We start from the raw sequence: 27004 nt of genomic DNA, 5'->3' as shown, positions 1-27004 counted from the left end.
ATTAATTATATCACACATTGTTTTTTCTCTTCCTATAGGCTGCTACAGGCTGTAGTAGGCAAAGAAGAATAGGAAAATTAAAGTCCCAATGACAGAGACTATTTTCAAGGACAAAAAACAATTCAGAGTGTCAGCAAAGTTGGCTGCTAATTTTGCCAACTTTGGAAAATGAGATTCAAATCAAATTTAATTTTTTATCACTCAACAAAAGAGTCTGTTTTATAGCACAATGCCTGGAACATTAAAAAGACAACTACTTTCTACCAAAGGATTAAAAATATAATTTTATATACTTACAGTTGGAATGAATTACTCTTCTGCACAAGTTGGATTTGGTAAGTCCTAGCATTGGAAAACTAGGACACCGTCCCAAGAAAAAAATCAGATTTATTAGTCACATTCTTCACCTAAAATTGCTTATGACCCACTGGCTTCAATAAGACTTAAATACATGCTTAAAGTTAAGCATGTGCTTAAGTGCTTTACTGAATTGGGTCTTTAATGACTTATGAGGGAAACCTGTAGTGTAATGCTCTGGAAGTCATACACACGTGCATCCTACATAAAGATTAATGAGTAACAATTTACACAGCACAGCAGTTTTAAGCCATTCAAGAGTTTCTGTTATTTTGATTTTATTTTATTTATATTGTTAAGCTACATATCGCTAAAGGAGGTCCATATATAAGTTTATAGCTTATTGAGAAGAAACACACAGGTCTAAGACTACAATATAAAGCTCTGGATGGAGAACTGAATGCCCTTTATATAAAGAGGTATGGCGCAAACACCACAAAAATAAATTGGAAAAGGAAGCTAATATGAGGAGTCTGAGTGTATGACACCATGGCCAAAGAATTTCCTCATGGGTTTAATTTGCTGTGAACCTGCAAAAAATATTCCCAACACAAAACAATCCTACTATTTGCTCTGTAAGATTATATGAAATCATGCTTTGAAACTCTTCTCCCTGTGTTGTTTTTGTATTCTACTCTATAAATACAATAAACCCTAAACTGATTCTTCAATGAAATGATTCATGTGACCATATATAAACGTGTATGCTTCTTCTCAGATAGAGGTGAGTTTATTTTATATAAGAGAAAGGAATTGAAATACAGATCCAGTCATAAAATGTTCCATATGCAGCTGAAATTGTGTTTAAAATGGCAGATTAAATATAAAACGTATACTGTTCAATGTATTTGCTCAGTCTTAATGGCGGACGCATACAAACAATATAGAAAATACAGTGCTATTCCTTTCCATTATGCTATTTGTTGAGTACTTAGTGCACCAGTGCTTCGTGTTGGGAGAGACTGTAATAAAGAAACCCCTTTCTGTAACGCACATATGAAAGAGGGTGTGGGAACCTTCACTCTGAGTTTCCTGGCTTTTGTGCAACTAAACAGAACGCTGAATTAATGGAAGTCTGGATGGAGGAGGAGGATAGTCAAACACAGAATTATTAGTAGAAATATAGGTTCTATACCCAACCCAGCTCACACTTTTCTGTATCATCCTGGGGAAGTCACATAAGGTCTTTGCAAAATGTGGGTTAGGCATTTGGAAGGACAACTCTTGGGAAGAACAATACTTTCCCATTTCAGAGGAACGTCATGTGGATTCATTCTTTCATGTTTGTAGAGTGCTTTGAGATTTTCAATGGAAGGTGCTAGAGAAGAGTAAAATATTATTCAATTAAAATGGTAAGAGAGCTGTTTCTTTGTAAATTATATTTCACTATTTTCTCTCTCTTATAACCTTCATTTCCTTTGAATTTCCCACACAACAAATTTGCTTTATCATACTCATTCTCCTTCAAGAGAATATATTTTGTTGCCATAGCAATATCTTCCTTCCTCGCAATTTTATCATAGTGGCTTTCCTTCAGGTTTCTATAAGCTGCAACTAACACCCACCCTCAACACACACACCCTCCCAACCTTTCAGTTCTTACAACCTTTCACAACTTAGTAACTTCTCAACCGCATACCTTTATCTTTAAATACAGACACCCTCCAACATACTCTTCCAAAGTACTCTAGGCTAAAAACAGATGTTAATTAAAAATCCAGATAAGAGCTGATGACACCTGTTGTTTCTTATTTATTTTGCTCAACCCTGTCTATTAAATCCCAGCCTTCATTCCATTAATTATCTTCAGCTTTTCTTCTGTTCTTGCTTTAGCCCTCTCACTCTGGTGATCATCTAAACTCAACAGTATGTCTTGGAAGCTGTATTTTATTGAGCAAATATATCAGCCTGTATACACACCAAAGCCAGCTCCATCGCAGGGGCCCCGCATCACAGCGATGGTTAAGGATCAGTTGCTGCCTCCATTATGAATCTCTCTTATCTGAGTGTGATATCTCAGCAATTTCAAACCGCGGCAGATGGGAATTTGATATTCAAGTTAAGATGGATGCACTTCCCTCCCCTGCCTTATCTTTCCATGAGTTATAGGTGCAATTCTCCCTCCTGCCTAACAATGGACAAAGGTGTACACATATGGTGCAGCCACAAGAGAATAATGTATTAGGCCAAATTTTTCAAAGTTGGGTGCCTAAATTTAAGTATTTAAATCCATATTTAGAAATTTGGTCCCAGTCTATAGTTAATGAGTTGCTGAGTTATGCACCCCAGAGTGCATTACTCTCATTCCGCTATAGCTATCACTTTGTATAACAGGTTTCAGAGTAGCAGCCGTGTTAGTCTGTATTCGCAAAAAGAAAAGGAGGACTTGTGGCACCTTAGAGACAAACCAATTTATTTGAGCATAAGCTTTCGTGAGCTACCGATGAAGTGAGCTGTAGCTCACGAAAGCTTATGCTCAAATAAATTGGTTAGTCTCTAAGGTGCCACAAGTCCTCCTTTTCTTTTTTGTATAACATGGAAATTTTCAAAGGAAGTTGGCTGCCTAACTGCTCTTTGTGCCTTTGAATCTCTCTCTATAAAAGTTTTTTCAAGTCTCTCTGTCTCTCCCTCCCTTCACCATCAGAAAACTTACCTCAGCATCAATTATATCTTGCTGTGAACGGGTCAGAGACAGTGATGTGGAAACAATACATATAGAGACCATGCTCACATTTACTGATTGTAGGTTTGCTAGGTTACTAATCCAGAGAATGCAAATTCTCAGGTTACCCTGAACCAAAGATGGCAGTGCCAAAGCACGAGGGTGTTAAAATCTCTGCGTTTCTTTTAGCGATTCTCTTCCAGCCTTTCTTTTGTTTCAGTTGCAACCCTCTCACTCTTATCATCGTGTAAATGATGTTCCTCAGCTGTCCAGTGTCAGAAAGAAATTGAAATATGGATGAGAAATACCTGGCTGAAGCTCAAGATGGGTAGGAGAGGTGAAACTGGGTAGGAAGATCCCCTTTTTAACACCAAGAAGATACTCTAGGCTCTATTGAGGGCATCGTGCTTTTGATAGTGAAGATTGTGCACTGGACTTATCCAGAACTAGGATGTATTTTACCGTAGCTGTTCCTGTAACTGATCCACTCTCAAAACCCCATGTACTTTAATGAGAATTCCACACACCTGCAAGATCAGGATCTTACATACACAGATAAACACATCACACACTAAAACTAACCAATGGTCCTCATTCTGACTTGTCTGCTGTAAAGCCAGTTTAACCATCCATGGAGGAATAGCCTTGACATAGGGACAGGTTTCAAAGGGGTAGCCGTGTTAGTCTGTATCAGCAAAAACAATGAGGTGTCCTTGTGGCACCTTAGAGACTAACCAATTTATTTGAGCATGAGCTTCTGTGGACTATAACCCACTTCATCAGATGCATGAAGTGGGCTGTAGCCCACAAAAGCTTATGCCCAAATAAATGTGTTAGTCTCTAAGGTGCCACAAGGACTCCTCGTTGTCTTGACATAGGGGTTTCCCTGGGTAGCACTGGCTGGTGCAACAGCTCTAGGTCCCTCCCTTCTAATGCAGCCCAAGCTGTAGAGGTATGTCGGAGAACGGGAGACAGTGTGTAACTCTGCAATATTCTCATTCTGGGCCATGCTGCAGCCCACAAGTGCCTGTGGGAAGCTGCAGTAAATTAGAGTGGCCCTTGGGACTGCTCCAAGTGTGCTGGGGGTCAGGCCCAGAATCCCAGAGACGACATACAGCCACCTTTCCGGCTTTCCCCCACTCCCAGGTGTGCCTTCCAGGAGGTGCAGCACAAAATCAGGCCCAGTATCTTTTTTACTGTGAGGCTACAGAAATTTCTGTTGCTAATGCTTCACAGGATTGGCTTCCTTGGGAATTATATCGTCCTGTTTATTCTTTTCTGATACTTTGCCCAATTTTGCTTGTTCTGTGATCTTCACCAGAGAATTAAATCTCGGACCCATTTACATGGTTTCACAGTATCTGACTGAAATTGAAACCTGTAGTGGAGCTGGCTTAAGAAAAATTCATTAGTAATACTACTGAAACAAAGGCGCTCTATACTGTCACTGGGTACAATATTTAACTGGAAAATACACATCGAGTGAAGTCAAGGTGGCAACCCTATTCTTGTTTCTCAAGCAGGTCGGGAAGCATGACTCTGGGAAGTTTTTTCATGTACACTCGGATCACAGTGACTGAAATTCCTGTTGGTGACTGCAGCATGCATATGAAAACTTCTGATCGCTTTTACAAGATGTCAAAAACAGCGAACATGCATAATACTCTCTAGAAGATGGTAATTTCACCAATGTTTCTATTATACCTACTACATTTTGCCCTTATTGAGATCCAAGGAAACCTGACTGAATTGCATCGAAGGCCATAATTAACCCTTAAAGGGTTGCCATACCCACACTATACAAAACACAAATGACATTATCCAAGACAGTCTCCTTAAGAGAAAAGGAGTACTAGTGGCACCTTAGTTAGTCTCTAAGGTGCCACAAGTACTCCTTTTCTTTTTGCGAATACAGACTAACACGGCTGCTACTCTCCTTAAGAGAGTAAGCCACACTCTTAGCTCAGTGGTTTGAGCATTGGCCTGCTAAACCCAGGGTTGTGAGTTCAATCCTTGAGGGGGCCATTTAGGGACCTGGGGCAAAAATTGGGGATTGGTCCTACTTCAAGCAGGGGGTTGGACTAGATGACCTCCTGAGGTCCCTTCCAACCCTAACCTTCTATGAATCTTACACTCTCCTGTACTGTTATCATTAATATTTATAAATACATTTCATAACAATACTAGCTATTAATACAATGACAACACCATGCCTTGCCAAACTCAGGGTGCCATTAAGAAAAAAAAAGTCATACTCTCCTGGACACATGAGGCCCTATCCTTACCCATCATCTCTCCTAATCTCCCACTCACACAGAGGCAAAGTGGCTGGAAATCTATCCTTATAGGGCGGTGGGAGTTTTCCAGATCCCCAAGTTTAGAGGCACTCACAGATCCCCTTGTTTTTCAGTGATCTCTGTCTGTGTAATGGCCCCTAAAAGGCAGTTATTGGTATAAGTTAAGGAGAGTACTGGTATACCCTTCAGGTGTCCTGGGACTGCCCAGCAGACAGTGGAGACAGCACTGGGTGGAAGTAGGCTTTTTTCTACTCTGTCCTTCTGTCACAAATATTCTGCCTTCTCTCTTCCCTTAGAGGTGACTGGTTGTTAGAGAGAGTTCCATGTTTAAGCACTACTTTTGTGTGCATGGGGTTATACCATTGCAATTCTGCATTTATTTGCTCACAACTTTACCAAATTCTTCTTCTGACTCTGCTCAATTGCACCCGACACTGAACTTTGTGGACGAGTGCCCACGGCTCTCCTGAGAGGACATTACAAGGTGTAACTGCAGTGCAGTGGTAATTACAGTAAACTTGAGGTAGGAGGCCAAGCTTCATTTTCAGACTCAGGCTGGACACAATGGCTTATCCAGTATTTTTAAGTGTGCATCTGATCAGATTTGCAGCTTGTCCATGAGGGAGGGATAGGCACACACTAGTAATTGCAACACCACTTTGTTTTGTAAGTTAATTCATTTTCACCCCAGAAGAAAATAGAGCTATATTCTTTTGGTGGGATCATCAGATTTTGAGATCCAAGTTGTCCTTGAACCTTAATATATTTCATATGATATGCATGTGTAAGCAGAGACAGGGTGGGATCCACCCTGACATCTGGTGGTGAGGTGTGGCAAGTTGTGGAAAAGAACTTCAGGGGCTGATCTTATTTGCATAGGCACATCCACCCCGCCTAGCAATAGGCCATAACTGCCCAAATGGTCACTTTGGCTGCTGTGGGATCCCCAGTGTCTCTGTTATTGGGGCGGGAAGAATAAATTGTTAGTACCCTGATTATGGGAACTGTGCTTGCGAGAGGGGAAGTATTGCCTCCTTGAGGCGCCCAGGGGGTGTGTAAGATTTTCCCAGGTCACTGGGTGGGGGCTCGAGCCAGTTTTGCATTTGCTTTAGTGAGAGGGAACCCCGGTGTACTGAACCCGGCCCTTGCTGCTATCAACTTGGCCTGGCAGAAGGGTTACATTTTTGGGGGCTCGTCCGGGATCGAGACTGGGTCAGTACCCCTCGCAAGCACATCTTAGGTGAGTCATTAAATTGGGAAAACCCAGAATCTGGTTGTTGTTGTTTTGATCTGTTATATTTGGGAAAGAAATTACAGTTTGTATAATGGCCCTACATTTGCTAGAGGATTGGTGCAGGGGGATGAATATTGACCCTAGGAACTGTGTCCTGGTGACCGGGGTGCCGGAGGCATTCGATGAAGGCTCAATAGAGCCTACCTTAAGGGCATCCACTGGGTACCTGAGTAAGTGTAAAATGCGTGGGCGCATATTTGTGAGGGAGGACGGAGATTTTGCTGTACTGTGTGAGCTGCCGTCGGCTGTGGACCCACTACAGGTTCCAGGCACGATAGCAGTGGAAGATGGTGAGTGGAAGGTAATAACTACTGGGAGCCAGCCCTCACCGGCTCCTGCATCTGAAGTGGAGTTTTTAAAGAAAATGTCAGCCTTTTTGGGGAAAGAGGGGAAGACCTTGGCTGATATGCCGGGTCTGTTGGGCCTTGACCCAGGAGTCCCAACCCGGGAGGCTGCTCCATCACCTGATGAGTGGGTGAAGGCTTTGGGGCAAGCATTAGAGAAGGTTGTGCCACCCCACCCTGAGTCAAGCCCCTATCGTAAACTGAGGCTGTTTTCTGGGGGTCCCACCCCAATACCCGGGGAGGAAGCATTTGAACCCTGGCTGGAACACACCACTGAAATGCTGCAGGAGTGGGCAGTACCTGATGCTGAAAAGAGAAGGCGACTAGTAGAGTGCCTCAGGGGACCAGCCCTAGATGTGATTCGCACCCTGAAGCTCAGTAACCCTGGGGTCAAGGTAAAGGACTGCCTAGAGGCCCTTGATCATGCCTTTGGGAGAACCGAGGGCTCAGAGGATGTTTATTGCAAGTTCCTCAATGCCAGGCAACAAAAGGAAGAGAAAGTTTCTGCCTACATACAGAGGTTGGAGAAATTATTACAGAGAGCCATCATGAGGGGAGCAGTAGCGGTTGAGCAAATGGACCGGACTAGATTGGCTCAGATTGTGAGGGGAATTCAATATCAGAACCCAATCCTTCTCCACCTTCGATTAAGGGAGCGCCAAGACAATCCACCGGGTTACTCTCGACTGATAAAAGAGGTCCGAGAGGAGGAAGAGAGGCAGGCAGCTGGTGAGGTTTGGGAGGTTCAGCCACCCCAGGCAACTGCCACAACATCCATACGAGCGCCCAAGGCGCTGATGGTGAATCCTCAAGAGGAACTTACCCAACGAGTTCAGGTTCTGACACAGAAAGTGGCTGAACTAGAGAATACTATCGATTCAGCAAAGACTTCAGCGTACAAGGAACCCCCTGTTACCACGGTCCAGAAGACTACATTTAGAACCTCTGCCCCACCCCGGCAACACGGGAAAGGGCAATCCTTCTTCTGCTACCGGTGTGGCCAGGATGGGCACATTGCTGCCAGGTGTCAGAATGCAGAGAATCCCCCGCTAGTATACCAAAAGCTGAGGACCACCTGGGGAAAGTCGGGAAACGGCCCCAGGGCCTGGGAAGGGAGCCGCCTAGGCCTGCAGGGTTTGGAGGCTCCTCTGCGAAGAACCATGCCACCCGAATCCCACCAGGATTGATAGGACCTCGAGCTGAGGTCACTGTAAAGGTTGAAGGGACAGAATGTAGAGCAGTGCTTGACACGGGATCCCAAGTGACTATCATATTCCAGTCTTTCTACCAGCAGATGCTTATGCATCTGCCTATACAGCCCTTGACAGGGCTTGGCCTGTGTGGTCTCAGCATGGATGAATACCCGTATCAGGGGTATGTCATTGTACACCTGGAATTCCCAGAAGAGATCGCTGGGGTAAGACAGGAGGTGGACACTGCAGCTTTAATATGCCCTGACCCTAAAGGTGTCTCTGATGTGTCCGTGCTGATAGGGACCAACTCCAGCCTCTTTAAGGTACTTGCAGATTACTGCAGACAGCGAGCAGGGGACCAATACCTGAATACCTTAGTGATACACACACATTGTGCCGCAGCCTACAGAAAAATTGAGGACGCAAAAAGAGTGATGCCTGATTTGCCGGTGGGAGCACTGAGGTACGCAGGCCCGGTCCCCTTAGTGGTGCCTGCAATGACAGAAAAGGAGGTGATTGTCATGAGTACCTGCCTGAAAGGCAATAAGAGAACATTAGCAGTGGTAGAGCAGCCGACTGAGGGAGGGCTCCCTGAAGGAGTGCTGGTTCTTAGTGGAGTCATAACCCTACCTGCTGAAGCCCAGGAAGAGGTGACTATACTGATTGCTAATGGAACAAGTCGTGATATTTTTGTGAGGCGAGGACAAAAAATAGCAGACCTCTTTGAGCCCGAGTCAATTGTAACCCCCCAGTGTGAAACGCAAGTTCCGACGATAGACCCAGCAAAGTTTGACTTTGGAGATTCACCTGTGTCCGAGGAGTGGAAAGATCGCCTGAGGAAGAAACTTTGTGAAAGATCCAAGGTGTTCTCACTGCATGAGTGGGATGTGGGATGTGCAAAAGGAGTAGAACACAATATCAGACTACATGACTCTCGACCTTTTAGGGAGAGATCTAGGAAGATTGCTCTCTCTGAGATGGAAGACGTGCGACATCATCTTCAGGAGCTGGCTGCGAATGGCATCATTACAGAGTCCCGCAGCCCATACGCCTCGCCCATTGTGGTAGTCCGTAAAAAGAATGGGAAAATCCGGATGTGTATTGACTACCGCACCCTAAACAGCCGTACTGTGGTCGACCAGTACACTATGCCTCGAGTGCAAGATGCCTTAGACTGTTTGCTGGGAAGCCAGTGGTTCTCTGTGTTGGATCTTCGAAGTGGGTACTACCAGATCCCTCTGGGAGAAGAAGATAAGGAGAAGACCGCCTTCATCTGCCCATTAGGGTTTTATCAGTTCGAACGCATGCCCCAAGGGATTTCTGGAGCACCTGCCACCTTTCAACGTCTCATGGAGAGAGTTGTGGGAGACATGAATTTACTGCAAGTGTTAGTTTATTTGGATGACCTTATTGTGTTTGGAAGAACCTTAGAGGAGCATGAAGAAAGACTTCTTAAAGTGCTTGATAGGTTGGAGGATTATGGTCTGAAGCTTTCAATTGACAAATGCCAGTTCTGCAGAACCTCAGTGAAGTATGTGGGTCACATCGTATCCCAAGAGGGTGTGAGTACTGATCCTGATAAAATAGAAGCACTCACTACATGGCCACGTCCAAGTAACTACAGAGAACTCAAGACCTTTCTTGGATTTAGTGGCTACTACCGCAGGTTTGTGAAAAACTATGCTACGATTGTAAAGCCTCTGAATGATCTTACCAGGGGACATCAGTCCAGCAAGAACAAATCTAAGACCAGGAATAAGGGGAGGTTCCCAAAGCCTCCTGTGCAGAGAAACTATGGCCCCTTTGCACCATTTGGGCCACGGTGGGATGAGAGATGTGAAAGGGCTTTTCGAGAAATCATTACTTGCCTAACTCATGCTCCAGTCCTAGTTTTTGCTGACCCAAGCAAACCATTTATCCTGCATACTGATGCCAGTTTGGAGGGTCTGGGAGCAGTCCTGTACCAGGAAGTGGAAGGCAAACATAAACCTGTAGCCTTTGCCAGCCGAGGATTGTCTGATAGTGAAACTCACTATCCCACCCACAAGCTGGAATTCTTGGCCTTGAAATGGGCCATCACTGAGAAATTTCGAGACTACTTGTATGGTGCTCAGTTCCAGGTGTGGACAGACAACAATCCACTGACTTATGTGTTAACAAGTGCTAAGCTGGATGCTACAGGGCAGAGATGGGTGGCCGCCTTGGCTAGCTATGAGTTTAGCATTCAGTACCGATCCGGGAGAAGCAATGTAGATGCAGATGCATTGTCCAGGCGTCCGCAGGCTCCAGAAGTTGCTGTGATACCCACAGATGGAGTGAGAGCTATTTGCAGTGTGAGTCGTCGAGAGCCAGAGGCCTGTGAGAGCCTTCAGGGATGTATTGCAGAAGCTTTGGGCCTGCCCCCTGAATGCATGCCTTCTGCCTCAGTGAACTATATTGCATTGGACCAATCCCCTTTGCCCATGCTCAATGCGGCTGACTGGCAAGAAGCCCAGCGGCAAGATATTGACATTCGTGATACACTACTTGCCAAAAGGGAGGGGCGAAGCCCAGCTGCGGTTGTCCCACCTAACCCGGAGGGTAAACTACTATTGAGAGAATGGACCAAATTAAAACTGATTCAGGGAGTGCTACACCGAATGACCACCGACTCTTTACAAAAGCAACGAGCACAACTAGTACTGCCAAAAAAGTACAGAGCCCTGGCCATGAGGGCCCTGCATGATGACTTTGGGCATTTAGGGATGGAGAGGACCCTGGAACTTATTCGTAGTAGGTTCTATTGGCCCCGAATGGCTGAAGATGTTCGCAGGAAATGTGAGACTTGTGCTCGATGTGTTCAAAGGAAAACTCTGCCCACGAGGGCTGCATATCTCAAGAACATCACCAGCAACAAACCTTTGGAATTGGTATGCATTGATTTCTTGTCTGTAGAGGTAGACAAGAGGAATGTTGGGAACATTCTAGTAGTGACTGACCATTTTACACGGTATGCACAGGCATATCCCACACGTGATCAGAGGGCCACCACCGTCGCTCGAGTATTGTGGGACAAATATTTCTCAGTCTATGGATTCCCGGCTCGGATACACTCTGATCAGGGGCGGGATTTTGAGAGTCACCTTCTGAAGGAGGTGCTGAAGATAGCAGGAATTAAAAAGTCTAGGACAACGCCTTATCACCCCCAAGGTGATCCCCAGCCAGAGAGGTTCAACCGAACCCTATTAGATATGTTGGGAACTTTGCGACCAGAGCAGAAGGCAACCTGGAGCCAGCATGTCGCATTTCTGGTGCATGCCTACAATGCCACAAAGAACGATGCTACGGGAGTCACCCCATATCTCTTGATGTTTGGGCGAGAACCAAGATTACCCATAGACTTGTGCTTTGGTGTATCAGAGGATGGAGATAGCTATGAAACTCATCAGCAATACGTATCCCGACTAAGAGAAAGGCTGCGGGATGCTTATCGCTTAGCTACTGCTGCGGCTCGGAAGAACGCAGACCGCAACAAACATCGATATGATGCTAGAGTGCGATCGCAGGAGCTCCAGCCGGGGGACAGAGTCCTGCTGCGAAATTTGGGTATTGCTGGCAAACACAAGATAGCTGACAGATGGAAGGCAATACCACACCTGGTGATGGAAAAGCTGGGAGATCTGCCGGTCTACAAGATCAAACCTGAAGACAGTCCAGGGCAAATAAAGACGGTGCATAGAAACCTTTTGCTCCCTGTGGGGGAATTGGTAAGCACCCCTTATGAGATGGGCCATGACAGGGCAGCCGGGCAGAACAGAAGTGCTAGACCAAAGCTGCCATCCAACACAGACAGTGAGCCCCCTGCAGCTAACTTACCCCTATTCTGCACATCTGAGAGTGAGTCTGAGGAGGAAGACACAACCCTGGTGTATCCTGGGATGGAGACAAGATTTCAGTCTCGACCAGCTGAACCAAATGAGAGTTCTCCCTTTTCCACCCTAAACCCTATGGCGGAATTATTTAGGCCCCTTTCTGACACCCCTGTGCCGCTGATGAGACCCCCATGTGGAGACACACAGGTAGAGGATGTCCTGGGCACCTTGGACCCTCCCGCGTTAGAACTAGGAGTGCAGGGGCCTACGCCAGTAGCCAAGAGACCCTCAAAGGAAGCCTCTCCATCCGTCAATCAAGAGGATGTTCCCCTTGCCTCGGCAACAGAGATTCTCAATAGACGAGACAGGGTGATAAGACCAGTAAAACGGTTAACTTATGATGCACCTGGGGTGACTAGTGAGGAGCCAATACATTTAGCACACAGGATTGTGGAAGCCAAAGTGGGCTTTCTGAGGCCCTTTGGAGGAAACCAATGAGTTGGTATAAAGGGAGTATGATTTGTCGGGACGCCAAATTCTCGGCTGGGGGGAGGATGTAAGCAGAGACAGGGTGGGATCCACCCTGACATCTGGTGGTGAGGTGTGGCAAGTTGTGGAAAAGAACTTCAGGGGCTGATCTTATTTGCATAGGCACATCCACCCCGCCTAGCAATAGGCCATAACTGCCCAAATGGTCACTTTGGCTGCTGTGGGATCCCCAGTGTCTCTGTTATTGGGGCGGGAAGAATAAATTGTTAGTACCCTGATTATGGGAACTGTGCTTGGAACTGTACTTGGCCTTTTTTTTGTTATGATGGAGGACTCACCATCAACTGAGTAGCACTCACTAGGCAAGGGACATGGGTTCCAAAACTCTGTGAATGGAGAGAGACTTGAGACAGGTATTAGTGCCTGGTGGTGTAGGCTCCTTTGTGAGGGCCTGAAGCACCTATTGCACCTCTGTCTCTCTCCACTGTGGAATGTCAGAGCTAATTTTGGGTCTATTAAGAGTTTTGTTACAGGTACTGTGCTGAATTCACTTCAGCCTTATGGTGCACCAGCACTAAGGCTCCCACTACTATGAGCTGAAATCACTGAGAGCTGAAATCACTGAGCACTGTGTCAAGTAGTGGGGAGCCGGAAGATCTGGTGTGCAGCGGAGCTATTTGTGAGACGGTGGGGTGAGCAGAGCTGTTCGTGAGACAGCGGCGTGTTCGTGAGACGGCGAGCTGAGCGGAGCCGGGCGTGAGACAGCGGCGTGCTCGTGAGACGGCGAGCTGAGCGGAGCCGGGCGTGAGACAGCGGCGTGCTCGTGAGACGGCGAGCTGAGCGGAGCCGGGCGTGAGACAGCGGCGTGCTCGTGAGACGGCGAGCTGAGCGGAGCCGGGCGTGAGACAGCGGCGTGCTCGTGAGACGGCGAGCTGAGCGGAGCCGGGCGTGAGACAGCGGCGTGCTCGTGAGACGGCGAGCTGAGCGGAGCTGGGCGTGAGACAGCGGCGTGCTCGTGAGACGGCGAGCTGAGCGGAGCCGGGCGTGAGACAGCGGCGTGCTCGTGAGACGGCGAGCTGAGCGGAGCCGGGCGTGAGACAGCGGCGTGCTCGTGAGACGGCGAGCTGAGCGGAGCCGGGCGTGAGACAGCGGCGTGTTCGTGAGACGGCGAGCTGAGCGGAGCCGGGCGTGAGACAGCGGCGTGTTCGTGAGACGGCGAGCTGAGCGGAGCCGGCCGTGAGACGGCGAGCTGTGCAGAGCGGAGCTGGTCGTGGTGGAGCGGAGCAGAGCCCTGTAAGGCAGTCAGCTTCAGGACACGTAAGGTGCCCCTTACCTCTTTCCCCCCCACACCCAGGCACATTTTAGCCAGACTGGGGAGTAACACTCTGCAGATGAACTTTTGAACTCCGGGGCTGGACTTTTTTTGGACTTTGGGTGATTTGTGGATTGCTGGACTCAAGAGACGTTTGGGTTCTGGGACTCAAGAGCCTGAGGGAAAGGATGTGGCCCAATTTTTCTGGGGTGGGTCGGCATTCATGGTTTGGTTAATGAACACTAGTCGTGGTGTTTCCCCAATTTAATGCTGATGTTGTTTGCCTCATGTTATTAAAGATTCTCTACTACACCAAGACTCTGTGCTTGCGAGAGGGGAAGTATTGCCTCCTTGAGGCGCCCAGGGGGTGTGTAAGATTTTCCCAGGTCACTGGGTGGGGGCTCGAGCCAGTTTTGCATTTGCTTTAGTGAGAGGGAACCCCGGTGTACTGAACCCGGCCCTTGCTGCTATCAACTTGGCCTGGCAGAAGGGTTACACATGTAACAGAGATAAAAGCTTCAAATTCTTTAAAATGTAAATTCACAAACACAAAAATAGACTCCCACGATAAGGGAGAAAAGGACAAACTGTAAATGCTGATCTGCTGGCTATATTCTGACTTGTGCCAACTCTGCAGCTGCAGTTTAGATGTTAATGTAAGGGCCTTAATTTCCAGCTCATGAAATGTTCATCTCAGAATGTATGCGTTCATGTTGCGTGTGAGAGAGAGAAAGCGAGACAGAAACAGACATGTTCTGAATAAAACACAGAGCATGGGCGTGTATGTGTGTAAAATAAACAAGTTATTTTCATGCATTAGGAAATACGACAAGAACAATTTATGAATGCTTGAGTGGAGCAAAGCAAAGCCATGAGTCAGCTATGTAATGTCATTCCTAACAAGTGAAAAATACCTATTCCATCCCTCTCCATGTTCTGTGTTCATAATGCATTAAATACATGGTGATATTATAATAAATCAGGAGAGTCGTTTTCTGATGTCCAAGAAACACCAAAGATGTATTTGATGCTTGTAATTCAGTTCCTGTATTTTATTTATAGATAAGAATTCAAATTTGAAGTGAAAATAGTTATTCATACCATACATCCTAATTTTATGTCTCCCCAGGACAGGCCCTTATGTTCCTGTCAGTGCTGGTGAGAAACAGTCTTTTGATAGCTTTTCACCTGTGTTTAAGAGGACTTTAATTTTCATTTTGTATATAAAACTCTTGCATTCAAAGGTATTCCATTCTCATGATTTAAGGCCTGCTTCTGCAAAACCCTTCAACTCCCATGAAATTCAATGGAAGCGGAGGAAGCTCAGTGGCTTGCTGTATTGGGCCCTTAGTTTTTTGATAACAGAGAGAAACAACATGGCTGCATTAAAATGACATGTTGTAATTTGCATTTCATTTCCTTCTTGTAGTGATTTACTTTCAACTCTTTGCTGTTCATATTCTGTGCTATCACAATCCATTATGACCTACGTTTTCGGATCTGAGTAGTGGTTTTGGTAGCTTCATTTTTAGGTGCCCAATTTGAGACACCTTAAAGGGGCCGGATGTCCAGAGGGTGAATACCCACCATATTCTGAAAATCAGGCCCCTTTAAGGTGTCTCAAGTTGGGCACCAAGTAATGAAGGCCTATTATTTCATTGATTTGGAAATAGATCTCTCAAGGCATTTGTAATGGAATACAAAGCCTTTCATCTACAACATCTGCCACCTACTGCACTGGTTAGGCTGGCCGTGACCCATTGCCATGCAATGGCTGTTTAGTGGCCTGTCTGAGATGGCAATCTTAGTCCCGATTCCAGCGCACACAGGCATTCTGAAAACTTCTACATCAACCGGCCCCTTTTGTTGCATCTGAAGAAGTGGGTTTTTCCCCCACGAAAGCTTATGCTCAAATAAATCTGTTAGTCTTTAAGGTGCCACCGAACTCCTTGTTGTTTTTGTGGCCCCTTTTGTGGCACTCCCCTCAGCCAGGCCAAAAATTGCCTCGGTGTATAGGCTGAGCTACTATAACTCTCCGAATAGAGGTCCCCGCCAGACAAGACTTGGGGTACACTGTGGGAAGGGGAAGCAAAAGAGATGAACAATTGTCTGTGTGAACCATTTTCAGTTTCAGATCTAGAAATGTCTAAACATTTAAAGTTAAGATACATAAAAGCCTCCACCTTTTCCTGTCTCCCTGTATGCCTCTCCTGATGCCCTACTCTCCCTTTCATCTCTCTCCTGCTCCACTGCCCCCACTTCAGACCTCCCAGCTGTCCTCTATATCACCCTTCATACGCCCCAGTTCTCTCCATACCCTCTGCAGACCTCCATCTATGCCTCTTCTATCCTCCGCAACCATTTCCTTGTCTTTGTCTCATGCCCGCATCCGCAGGGAACAACCTGAACAACAGGGAGTGCAAGAACCCTTTACTCCTCCAAAGTGCATGGTGCCCCAAAGGGGTGAGATCATATCTCATCCCTCAACTCCTCTCTCCATGCACCGGCCAGCAGATTTGTGCAGAGGGAAATAGGCTGCATCTCACAAAGGGCTAGAGCAGTGGCTGTGCAGCCTCTGAGCTTGAAAGAATCAGGAAGCATTATGCCTTCCCAGTCCCCTCTGGGGCAGTGCAACTGTATCTAAGGGTATGTCTACACAGCACACTAACGCAAGGCTCTGACTCAGGCTTAAGCCCAAGTTCCCTTCTGTTCACACAGAAATCAGTCTGACTCAGGCCCAGAACAGAACTGGACTTGGGCCCATAGATCCTGCTGGGGGTGGTTCAGAGCTAGAGTCCTCCTGTGACACAGGCATTTTGCAGTGTGGATGCAGTTCAAGTCTGGCTCATCAGACTTGGACCTAGAGAGTCTGCCAACGCTATCCCATAATGCCATTGGGCTGTGCTTCCGAGGCCTTCCATCTTCAAACTTCCCACTCACTTTCCAGAGCTGGAAGCAACATCCTGGTTCAAATGTGGCTGGTCAGCATTTAACCCTTTATTTCCATGATGACTGCTCAACAAGAAACTCAGACAACCTTCACGTATATCAGTTATTGTCAGCACTAAGAAGTCCTGCATCAAGTGCACCGCTAGCTGGCCAGGGGAACACAGCTGGATTCTGGTTAACGTCTTCTGTGATGCAGGCAAGGTGTTCAGCTTCAACAAGAGCACAAGAAATGATCATGTCTACAAAGCTATACATGAGTGGCTGGCAGCACTGGGGACTGACCAGGCAGAAGAATGATGCAAATCAAGCAACTGAAGACAGACTGTTGCCAAGTCAAGTATAACCTCTGGGAGCTCCCCATTTTCCTGCCTCTTTTACAAGGAATTGAACCAGGTACTGGAAACGGTAGTGAGCACTGACCCCTCTGTGGTTCATGACAATGTGCTGAGAGGGGATGGCACCCTTCTAACCCCCCAATCACAGACACCGCTGGAGAAGAGCCAGCCACTGGAGGAAGGCCAAGAAGTGACCCTGGTGCTGAAGCCTCTAACCAAGGAGGCTGTGCCGTTGGAGCAGCCATAGCACATCCTGGGACTGTACTCAGAAGAGCTGTTTGGGGATGCCTCTGAGGAGCAGCTGGCTATAGAACTGGCAGCAGGACAAGCGCTGGAGTGGAGCCTTGTAAATCTCCACCACTATGTTTGTTTTATAAATATATGGATGGGGGGAATTTCTGGGTTGTGGCCCTACAAAGTTATTAATACAAGCCAGGGTTTTGGTATGCTTCCATTCAGGGTGGCACCCTCAGCATTCCTCTAGCGCTTTTTCCTCCCCCCGACAGCATGTGGGATTAAAAATAGACACCACAAAAAGGAGGGGAAAAGTTAAACAAGCAGGAATCATGAAAATTTTATTAGTAACTCGCTGACTTTTAGAAGTACGGGTTGAGGCTGCACTTAATAGCCTCACATACCCCTCCTGTCTAACACAGCAACCTTATAAATCAACCACGCCCGCACTGTACTGGACAGCCTGTAAACTGAGTCCCCCAAAAACCTGGCCATTATGAGGCCAAGTAAATCAGAGGGACAGGGACACCCAGGAATAGTTGGCCATGTCATTTGGGAACATACATCTTTCACTGTTTTGGCACTGAGTTGATTTATTGTGTTGTACGTTGTGATGGCTGTAGCTCTGCCTTTCTGGTTCTTACATTGGAATGTAAACACCTGTGTAAAATAAAGAGTTGAATTTGCACAGAAGGCAACAAGAGAAAGTTTCATTGATTCAAAGGTTAAAAGTGGCACAGACTGTAATGAATGTCATCACTTGCCCATTCTCAATAAACTTCAGAATAAAAATTTACGAACTGTTATCACAGTAATCCATAAACTGTGAGTGGCAGTACATGGCCAGTATTGACAAAAATACACAACTCATCTCCATACATTTCATTACAGCCTCACAAAATTCACAATACATAATATCAGCACATTTTAAAAACATCCTACAGCTGCCCCACCTCCATAACAAAGCACTACCCCAAATACTGTTTAATTCCACCTCATGTATGGGACCATATAAACCCATTACATGGGTGCACAAAACATCCCTGATTTCCACTGTGCATGTAGATCCAGCACCAGTCACAACAGGTGCACTGTCTGGCTGCGTGTACCATTCAGAAATCTGGCAGTATCTTGAGATCACTCCTGGCTAAAACGTTCCCCCTTTTTCTTGCAAAACACTGCCGATCACAGTAATGTGGACTGCACTAATGACACTGGTATCCAAACAGTTTTCAAGGCAGTGACAATGGGATTTCCATCTGCCAAATACACATTCCACCACCATGATCCTACAGTTACTGAGCATATAGTTGAAATTCCTTTTGTGGGTCCTCTGAAATAAGGGTACGGTTTTTTAAGCCATGGCAACAGGGGGGTAAGCGGGGTCCCCTAGAATAACAGAGGGAACGGTGACTATTCATAACAATGTCATTTGGTGGAAATAATGGCCCAGTTTGTCCAGGAAGATAAAGTCCTGATCTCTCGAATATCCTGGCATCATGCACCCTGCTAGTGCATCCCACGCTCGTGTCCATGAATCTGCCCCTGTGGTCAGGGCCTGCATAACGATGCAGTGTACCCTTTGCAGTTTATGTACTCATGTGCTCCTTGCAGAGGGCAAACTACAAGCACCTGAGAACCATCAATGACACTGGCACAGTTTGGAAAGCCCATTCTCTCAAAGCCAGCAATTATTTCAGGAACATCTGTAATGCCTACCACCTTTGGGTACATCACAGTCCTGACTGCCTCACAAGCCTCTGCCACAACAATGCCCACGGTTGATTTGCCAACTCCAAACTGGTTAGCCATAGACCTGTGGCAGTGTGGGGCAGCCTGCTTCCATTAGGCTATAGCGACCTGCTTCTGGACTTTTGTGGCCTCCCTCATGAGGACGTCCTGTTGCTGGAGCAAGCTGATCCCAAACCTCCTGGAACATCTACTTCATGTGAATGTGCTGGACCCACTATTGGTCATCGCAGGTCCACATGATGATGTGATCCCACCAGTCTATGCTTGTGGCCCTGCTCCAGAAGCACCGGTCTACATAGGGTGAATCTGTGGCTAAGGCAATAGGCATGAGCAGCATCAGCTGCTGGCATGTCAGTATCCCCTTCCTAAATGCCGCCAAAATGTCCACTAGTGTCTTGCAGACACTCTGCCTTATTCCTAAAATAGGACTGACGGCATAGATGGAGAAGTTCTTCCACTGGCTCAAAATCCATGTTGATGGCTCTGGCTGCTGGGAGCATGTGGATGCAAAATGGCTTGACTGGATGTGCTGGTCGGCTAAAACCACCCAAAATAATTCTGGTCAACGCCCATGGGAAGGACAGACAAGTTCTCCCAAGACTCACTACGAACCAAACCCTAGAGTGGCTTCAGCTGGTAAGGGCACTTAAACTCTGGGATACGATGGTTCACACTCACAGAAGCTGAAATTCTGACTCAGGTAGCGCCGTATGGATGCATCAGCACCTTTGTGGGAATCAGGTTTCCAATGCAGTGTGGATGCTCAAGTGCTGACTTGGAAATTCCGAGTCTGCAGGCATGGGTCACACAGGCCCCAGGCTTAGTTTCCTGTGTGGACATACCCTTTGTATGTCTAAATGATCTAAGTGATCAAGTTGGTTTACCAATGTTACTTTAAATCTATCAAATCATTTCTAGCCACTTAATGAAACATCTCAAAGGAAGCAGGAAATAAACACCAATTAAGACAGAACCACTTTAATAAAATAAAGAAGCTTTGGACAGTGGTTTTTTTCTTTCTATTAGATAAAGCTCCCATTTCTGAACATTTCATTCTGTACTTAGATTATGTTTTCTCAGATAAAGCATTACCATATGTTCTGCCCACAATCACATGATCATATCACTTGGATTCCACTGAATACAAATCCTATTGACAATAGGAAGACAACAAAATAGCATGCATTTGTTCCACAAACCGCTACAGTATTAGGAATAGGCATTCCAGAATTGATTAAGGGCTACATTCTGTCTTGTCCGGTGGGTAAGGTATAGCACACAGGGAGACCCTCCTGTCCACCCCTGCTCCCACGCCACAGTTTCCAGGCAACATACTGACACTGAGGCTCCCTGATTGCTGAGGTGGGGGTGGGGGTGGCAGTGGGAGGAGGAGAGATTGACTCACTGCACCCAGCCATGCTCTACAGCCTCAAGGGTTGAAAGCTTAGTCAGGGCCCCATGCCTCTGCATGCCTGATAGCATTTGGCAGCAAGCTCTCAAGTCAGAGAGGATATACCTTTCACCAGCAGCTACAAAGAGCACTATACACTCACTTCGCAGCAATCTCTGAGGCATTCTTTCTGTATCTGCTCTGTGCAGACAAAATTGCCCAGAGCACCTCCATTTGGCCATTATAGCACTGCATCCTCCCCACTGCTTCTCTCTGACGAGCAAGGACCCACTTTGTACCTAACACCATAACTGTATCTGGCAATGAACTCGGTTGAAGGTTCTGTCCTTAAAGCATCATATTATAATGCTAATATTATGAAATTTCATCAATTTAGAAACAGTCCCTTGGCCTTTTTGTGGACTAGTTTAGTATAAAGATTATCCCTTTTCAGGCTTTCCAGTTTTAGAAGGCAATTATCTCTTTGCGTTCTGATAGAGGTTAAATTTTACCTTCAAAATAGTTGACAGTTCATAATTTTGCATATGCAGGGAGACATATAATTCTAGTGAGACATGGAAAATGGGTGCTTTCATTTTTAAGTATGTGAGGTTTATTCTTTCAGGCAGTTCCCTGTATAAAAATATGGTATAACATTCTTATTTATCATTGAGGCAAAGAATTTCTACCTTATTTGCATTAATTGAATAGCTTCTAAGTAAAAACCAGAGTAAAAATTTCAGTTGCACTTCTAAGCTAACATATATAGCCATTCAAAAAAACCTAGGCCATTAATTTATTATTGATCAAAACTCTAGCAGTACATCAATGTTACAGAACCGCAGCTAAATTTGGTCTTGTGACATTTTGAAATCACTGTATGAATTACAAGTCACAGCTACATTTCTTTTTACTCCTTTAGTCTTGTGGCTGAAACTGAATTTAGTTTCTTAAACTGTATTGAAGGTTGTATTATTCAAATAACAACATGGACAGTAAGGTTGTGACCTGGAATATTATTTCTTAAGTGAGAAATCTGAAGGTGGGAAGAACAAAAGACTCAGATTTCCAGGGCTCAGAGCCAAAAATATCTTGGACCACACACTGCTCATTTGCATTTTTTAGCATCAATTAAAACTCAATGTTTCTTCCTAGTTTGTAAGCTATTCCAATTGTTAGTCTAAAAGCAGCCTGCCCATAAATCGCTCTGAAAGCATACTGTCTTCTTTCTATCAAATTAAAAGGGAAAGGTTGATTCATTTTAAAGTGTACTGATGATAGAAGACTTCTAAGTAGCACTTTATCTACAACATCACACTTGAAAGGAATGAAGTGCAAGCTAAATAAACAATGGCAATGAATGCATTTTTTTCAGGGGTGGTCCTTTTGGAAAATGTTAACCACATTAAAGTGGGTGGTTATTGAAATGTGCAATTAATTTGAAGTTAATAAAAGTTGAAGCTGTCATTCACCTGAGCAGGTGGTGGAAGAACCTTCTTGCATATCTGCTGATTGGGTCTCTGTATTCCAACACAGTCGTATCCAACAGGTGTCTTGTTGGAGTATAAAAGGCTCCAAGGCTTGCTTCAAGCTGTGCTGTGGAGTTCAAACACAGCAGCAATGAAACAAGTGAAACGGCTTCAATTACAACGGGGTGCTCATGTTTGCAGTCTGTCAGGTTTCTCAAACACAGATGAAATATGAACTTGTCACAGGAAAGACGAAATTAAAATATGACAGCTGGTACAAAAGCAAACCTGTGTATAAACTTTCACATGGTGTAGCGTTGACAAAGACTTTGAGCAACAAAAAGCTGTCAAAAGTTAAGTAATCTACAAGGAACCAACCTTTTGCCAGAGATGCATAATTAAAACAGTGACTCATAAGAACAATACAGTTTGAACAAGTTCGTCAGTAAAAATCAACTCCCAATTAACTCAACTTTTCTCTTTCCTACTAAAGAAAGAATAACAATGCTCACCTTTTCAGGGTTCACCACTGTGCGTTTGATCACTAGGTGGTCACCATAGTCAAGGGAGTTACACTGGTTTAAAATGATTTGTAAGGGAGAAGAAAATGAGCTCCTTCTTCTTCAGAAGAAGAATTTTTTGTGAGTCCCCCTTTCTTGACAATGGCACTTTGCCTTTTTATATTTTTTAACATAAAATGTATTTTTCTTCCATTATTTGTAATTATTTAAAGTGTTTGTGTCCTAAGTGTCTTGGTGGGGGTACTTCTTGGTGGGGATACTTTAATGATGAGTAAGATTAACGTCGTTATATGATGTGATTGTTGTCTAGGAGTCAGTGCGAGGTATATGTTCCTAAGTATAGGGCAAATTGATTGATGAAAGTCTTCATCTTTCTCAAATCACTAAAAGAATTTGATACACTGGGACAAATTCTCCTCTCAAGGTGGATTTGCAAACCCCATTATTGTTAGGTGGAGTTGTGTGTGTGCATTAAAACAGTATACCTGACCCCTTATCTCATTAGGCAGACGAAATCTCATTGATTTACTGCTATTAACATTTGTTTGAACTAGCCATCTCTGTATTTAGTGATAATGGTTCTTTAGTTCTCAGCATAGTTACATTTTATTTTATTAGGTTTGACAGCACTAAATGCTCTAATAATACAGCCTTATAAACATATGCAAAGTGTTAGTAAATTAGGTTTTGCATTATCTTAAATCTAAACAGTAAGATAAGATGAACCTTAAAGGTATTTTCTTTCAAAGCAGCAGTGAATTTAGATTAAAATTGAATATAGCAATGCTATTGTGAAAACAAGCCATACTCTCTTGCTATTGCTGTTTTCTTGACAGCATGTTTTGTACTTCTGAAATATGCCAACCTACATGGAATATGGGTAACTACTAGCACAGTTATAGATTCATTAGATAGCCCAGCTTGATGTTGAAGGCAGAAATAAAGATCTCAAAGATAACCACCATACTGCTACAAATAAAAGGGCTCACTGGGTTCCACTAATAAAAAGAAAACAAATTACCATGTCAAATTTGTTAGATTCATATAGAACAAATCCGGGCTGGAATAAAATTCTGGCTGTTGTAAGACAGCATTAGGCAGCTGCATGGGGAGAAAATACACAGATATCTATTTAGAATGTGCATATTTTTATAACAGTTTCAAGAATAGCCTATTTTTTCACTGGTTACTTTAAAAGTGTGTTCTATTAAGACAAGATTTTACTGCTGTACATTTGTAGAGTGGAGGTTATGGTAATCTGACTCACATCTCATGCTGTAAAACAGGGATGGCCAACTGATGGTTTGAGAGCAAGTTGGGCAGCTTACAATTTTAATAAGATCTATAGCTCACCACATCCACTAGCACCAGCCTTTCTTCCCATAAAAGGTAAACCTGGTACGCAGCTGTATTCTTGCTGGGCCATGGCATGACACCTTGTCACTCAACTGTTGCACTCTAAATTTTGGAGTCTAGTGCATTCCAGTGCACAATTCAGTGGGAAGCCATCACACCAGGGTCCAGAAGAGATGAGGCTGAACCTTGAATTCAACCTTTCGTGTGGGGGATGTCAGGAGTCACTGCAGGGGACAGGGAGATTACAGTGAGTGGAGATGTAGTGGTCCTATGGTTTGCAGGAGATTCAGGGAATGTGGAAAGACAATGGATGTTGCATTGAAAGACGGTTCTTTTTGCAAATACCCCCAAACTGAACTAAATACTTCTGTCCCATCCCCATGACAACGCCCTTCCTTAATTTGGTGCCGGTTCTAAATATTGATATAAAATAAATATTTGACTTCTGTATTGGCCAACGTTAGTCACTGATTTTCAATGTAATATATAGCTATATAGATAGATATATAGATTGATATATAAAATTACTATATCATATAGTTTCATATACATATCACGAAGATGACATAGATCATACAATATATATATTTATGCATGTGTATATATTATGTAATATATGTATTATTACACCTTCCTTACTATTAATATGAATTAAAATGCAATTTATACGTGTGTGCATAATCTTATTAAAATATCTATATAATAATGACATTTAATGACTATATAATAATGACATTTTATTGTAGAATAGCAAAGCGTAATTCTGACTAGTCAGGACCTAGTAAATACTGATCCTTCTTTTCAAAGCCAATATGTATTATCAAAATCATTCAAGTATAGATTTTAAAATATAAGTATAAACATTTATGAAATACAACCAAACTCTGACCTTCTCTCTCTGGTGTCAGCTTTTGTCTAAGAAGGTGATTTACAATGGCACTCATGCTTATGAAACACTGATGACCCATTGTGTCCCAGTTCATGCTGCTCAGGACACTAATCGCCTCATATATCTCATCATACCGAACATACTGGTGGATGATTTCCACAAGGCCCAGCCGTCCTCTTGTGATGGCACCTGTCACAGGAAATATTAAAGCCAAGGATAGTACCATAACATTGTAGATCAATAATTCTCTATTTTTCAGCAGTTACAAATATTGTTCCTTATTAATTCAGGTTTTAATAAGTAAATGAGTTTTATGTTTAAATATTATACAGTACATTTGTACAGCACCTTTTATCTAACGTATCTAGCCTCGATATGCTTTACACTGTGCAGAAAACCCAACAGTGAAATGCACCAATGCACGGGGTGGGGAACATGGCATATGCTTACCGGCAATAGCAACACTACGTAACAGTTTATATTATTTGTTTATTTTAAATTATTTATAGGTTTTTATATGGTGCTCATCACCACAGTACCTGGACTCCTCACATATGTTGTTAAATTAATTTTCACAATGCCTCTTCCAGGTAAGGAGGTATTATTAGAGAAAACAGAAAGCAAAGAATAGCATAAAGTTTAGAGAAAGAGTTTCTTGACAACTTAAGTGAGTGCTTCTTGGACCAGCTAGTTCTAGAGCACACAAGAGGAAAGGCTATTATCAGCTTAGTCTTAAGTAACACAGAGGAGTTAATTCAAGAAGCTACAGTTGCTGAGCTACTAAGTAATAGTGACCACAATATAATTAGGTTCATCATCATCCTAGGAGGAGGTAAAGAACCAAAAGGTTACACACAGTGATAATATACTTTAGAAAGGGAGAATTCAATCAGATAAGATGGCTAGTCAAAAAGCCCTTAAAATCAAAAATAAAGGAAATAAAATCCTTACAGGTGGCATGGATATTACTTAAAAACAGCAGTAGACACTCAGAAGGCATGCATTCCACCAGACAAAGAGGAAATTAGAAAGGTAAAGAGCAAGCCAATGGCAAGGTTCAAGAGGCTATGTGAACCAAACAGAAATCCTTCAAAATTTGGAAATCTGACCCTAGTGAAGCCAGTAAATGGGGGCACAAATGACAGCAGGCAAATATATAAGAGGGAAATTAGAAGGGACCAAATGGATTTTGAAGAGCAAGTTGCTAGAAGTATAAAAACAAACAGACTTTTTAAAAAAAAGTATATTGGAAGCAGGAAGCCTACAGGTACTTTACCTCCCTCTATGATGTTGAACCAAACTGCAGTGTCTGAAGAGGTGGTGTTGGAACAAACCAGTAATTTAAAAAGCAGTACGTCACCAGGACAAGATGGTATAAATCTAGCAGTTCTGAAGGAGCTTAAGTGTGAAGTGGTTGAGCTGCTAACAAAAATATGCAGTCTCTCAGTAAAACACCCATTGTTCCAGAAGATTGGAGAGTAGTAGCTGCTGTATCTGTATTTTTAAACAGCTACAGAAGTGATATGGGAGATTACAGTCCTGGAAGCCATACATCTGTATGTGGTCAGTTGATTAAAATGATAATTAAAAATAAAATAATAAATGCCTAAACCATCATGAGATGATAGGGTCTAACCAACACAGTTTTTGAAGAGGAAAATCATGTTTCTCTAATATATTAGAGTTCTTTGAACATGTCAATAGAAGAGTGGATAAAGGAGAACCAGTAACAATTCTTTTAGATTTCAGAGTAGCAGCCGTGTTAGTCTGTATTCGCAAAAAGAAAAGGAGTACTTGTGGCACCTTAGAGACTAACCAATTTATTTGAGCCTAAGCTTTCGTGAGCTACAGCTCACTTCATCGGATGCATTCAGTGGAAAATACAGTGGGGAGATTTATATACAAAAAGAACATGAAACAATGGGTGTTACCATACACACTATAACCAGAGTGATCACTTAAGGTGAGCTATTACCAGCAGGAGAGCGGGGGAAGTGCGGGGGGGGGACCTTTTGTAGTGATAATCAAGGTGGGCCATTTCCAGCAGTTGACAAGAATGTCCGAGGAAGCGGGGGGGGGGGGGGGGGGAGAAATAGTTTTACTTTGTGTAATGACCCATCCACTCCCAGTCTCTATTCAAGCCCAAGTTAATTGTATCCAGTTTCCAAATTAATTCCAATTCAGCAGTCTCTCCTTGGAGTCTGCTTTTGAAGTTTTTTTGTTGAAGTATTGCCACTTTTAGGTCTGTAATCGAGTGACCAGAGAGACTGAAGTGTTCTCCAACTGGTTTTTGAATGTTACAATTCTTGA

General features: G+C 44.1%; 2 protein-coding genes across 5 annotated transcripts in view; one reads left to right on the top strand and one right to left on the bottom strand.

Moving 5' to 3' along the window:
• Positions 1–27004, bottom strand: part of WDPCP (WD repeat containing planar cell polarity effector) — a 292680-nt gene that overhangs the window by 100105 nt on the left and 165571 nt on the right. For all 4 annotated transcript variants that reach the window (XR_007355596.2, XM_048842681.2, XM_048842680.2 and 1 more), the window contains 2 exons: positions 24695–24883; positions 21932–22055 (listed from right to left, as the gene is read on the bottom strand). Coding sequence is in view for 3 of the 4 variants with exons in the window: in XM_048842681.2 (XP_048698638.2) it covers positions 21932–22055; positions 24695–24883 (313 nt within the window). In the remaining variant the exon portion in view is untranslated. The remainder of the gene's footprint in view (positions 1–21931; positions 22056–24694; positions 24884–27004) is intronic.
• On the top strand, positions 6342–8926 carry LOC142071651 (paraneoplastic antigen Ma1 homolog). The gene has a single exon (XM_075127219.1). The coding sequence runs from the start codon at positions 6642–6644 to the stop codon at positions 8139–8141; it is 1500 nt and encodes a 499-aa protein (XP_074983320.1). The 5' UTR covers positions 6342–6641; the 3' UTR covers positions 8142–8926.

The sequence above is a fragment of the Caretta caretta genome, chromosome 3 (genome assembly GCF_965140235.1).
Source record: "Caretta caretta isolate rCarCar2 chromosome 3, rCarCar1.hap1, whole genome shotgun sequence".
In the NCBI taxonomy this organism is placed as follows: Eukaryota; Metazoa; Chordata; order Testudines; family Cheloniidae; genus Caretta; species Caretta caretta.
Note: the sequence above shows the minus strand (reverse complement) of the source record. Positions and strands in the feature narration are given on the sequence as shown.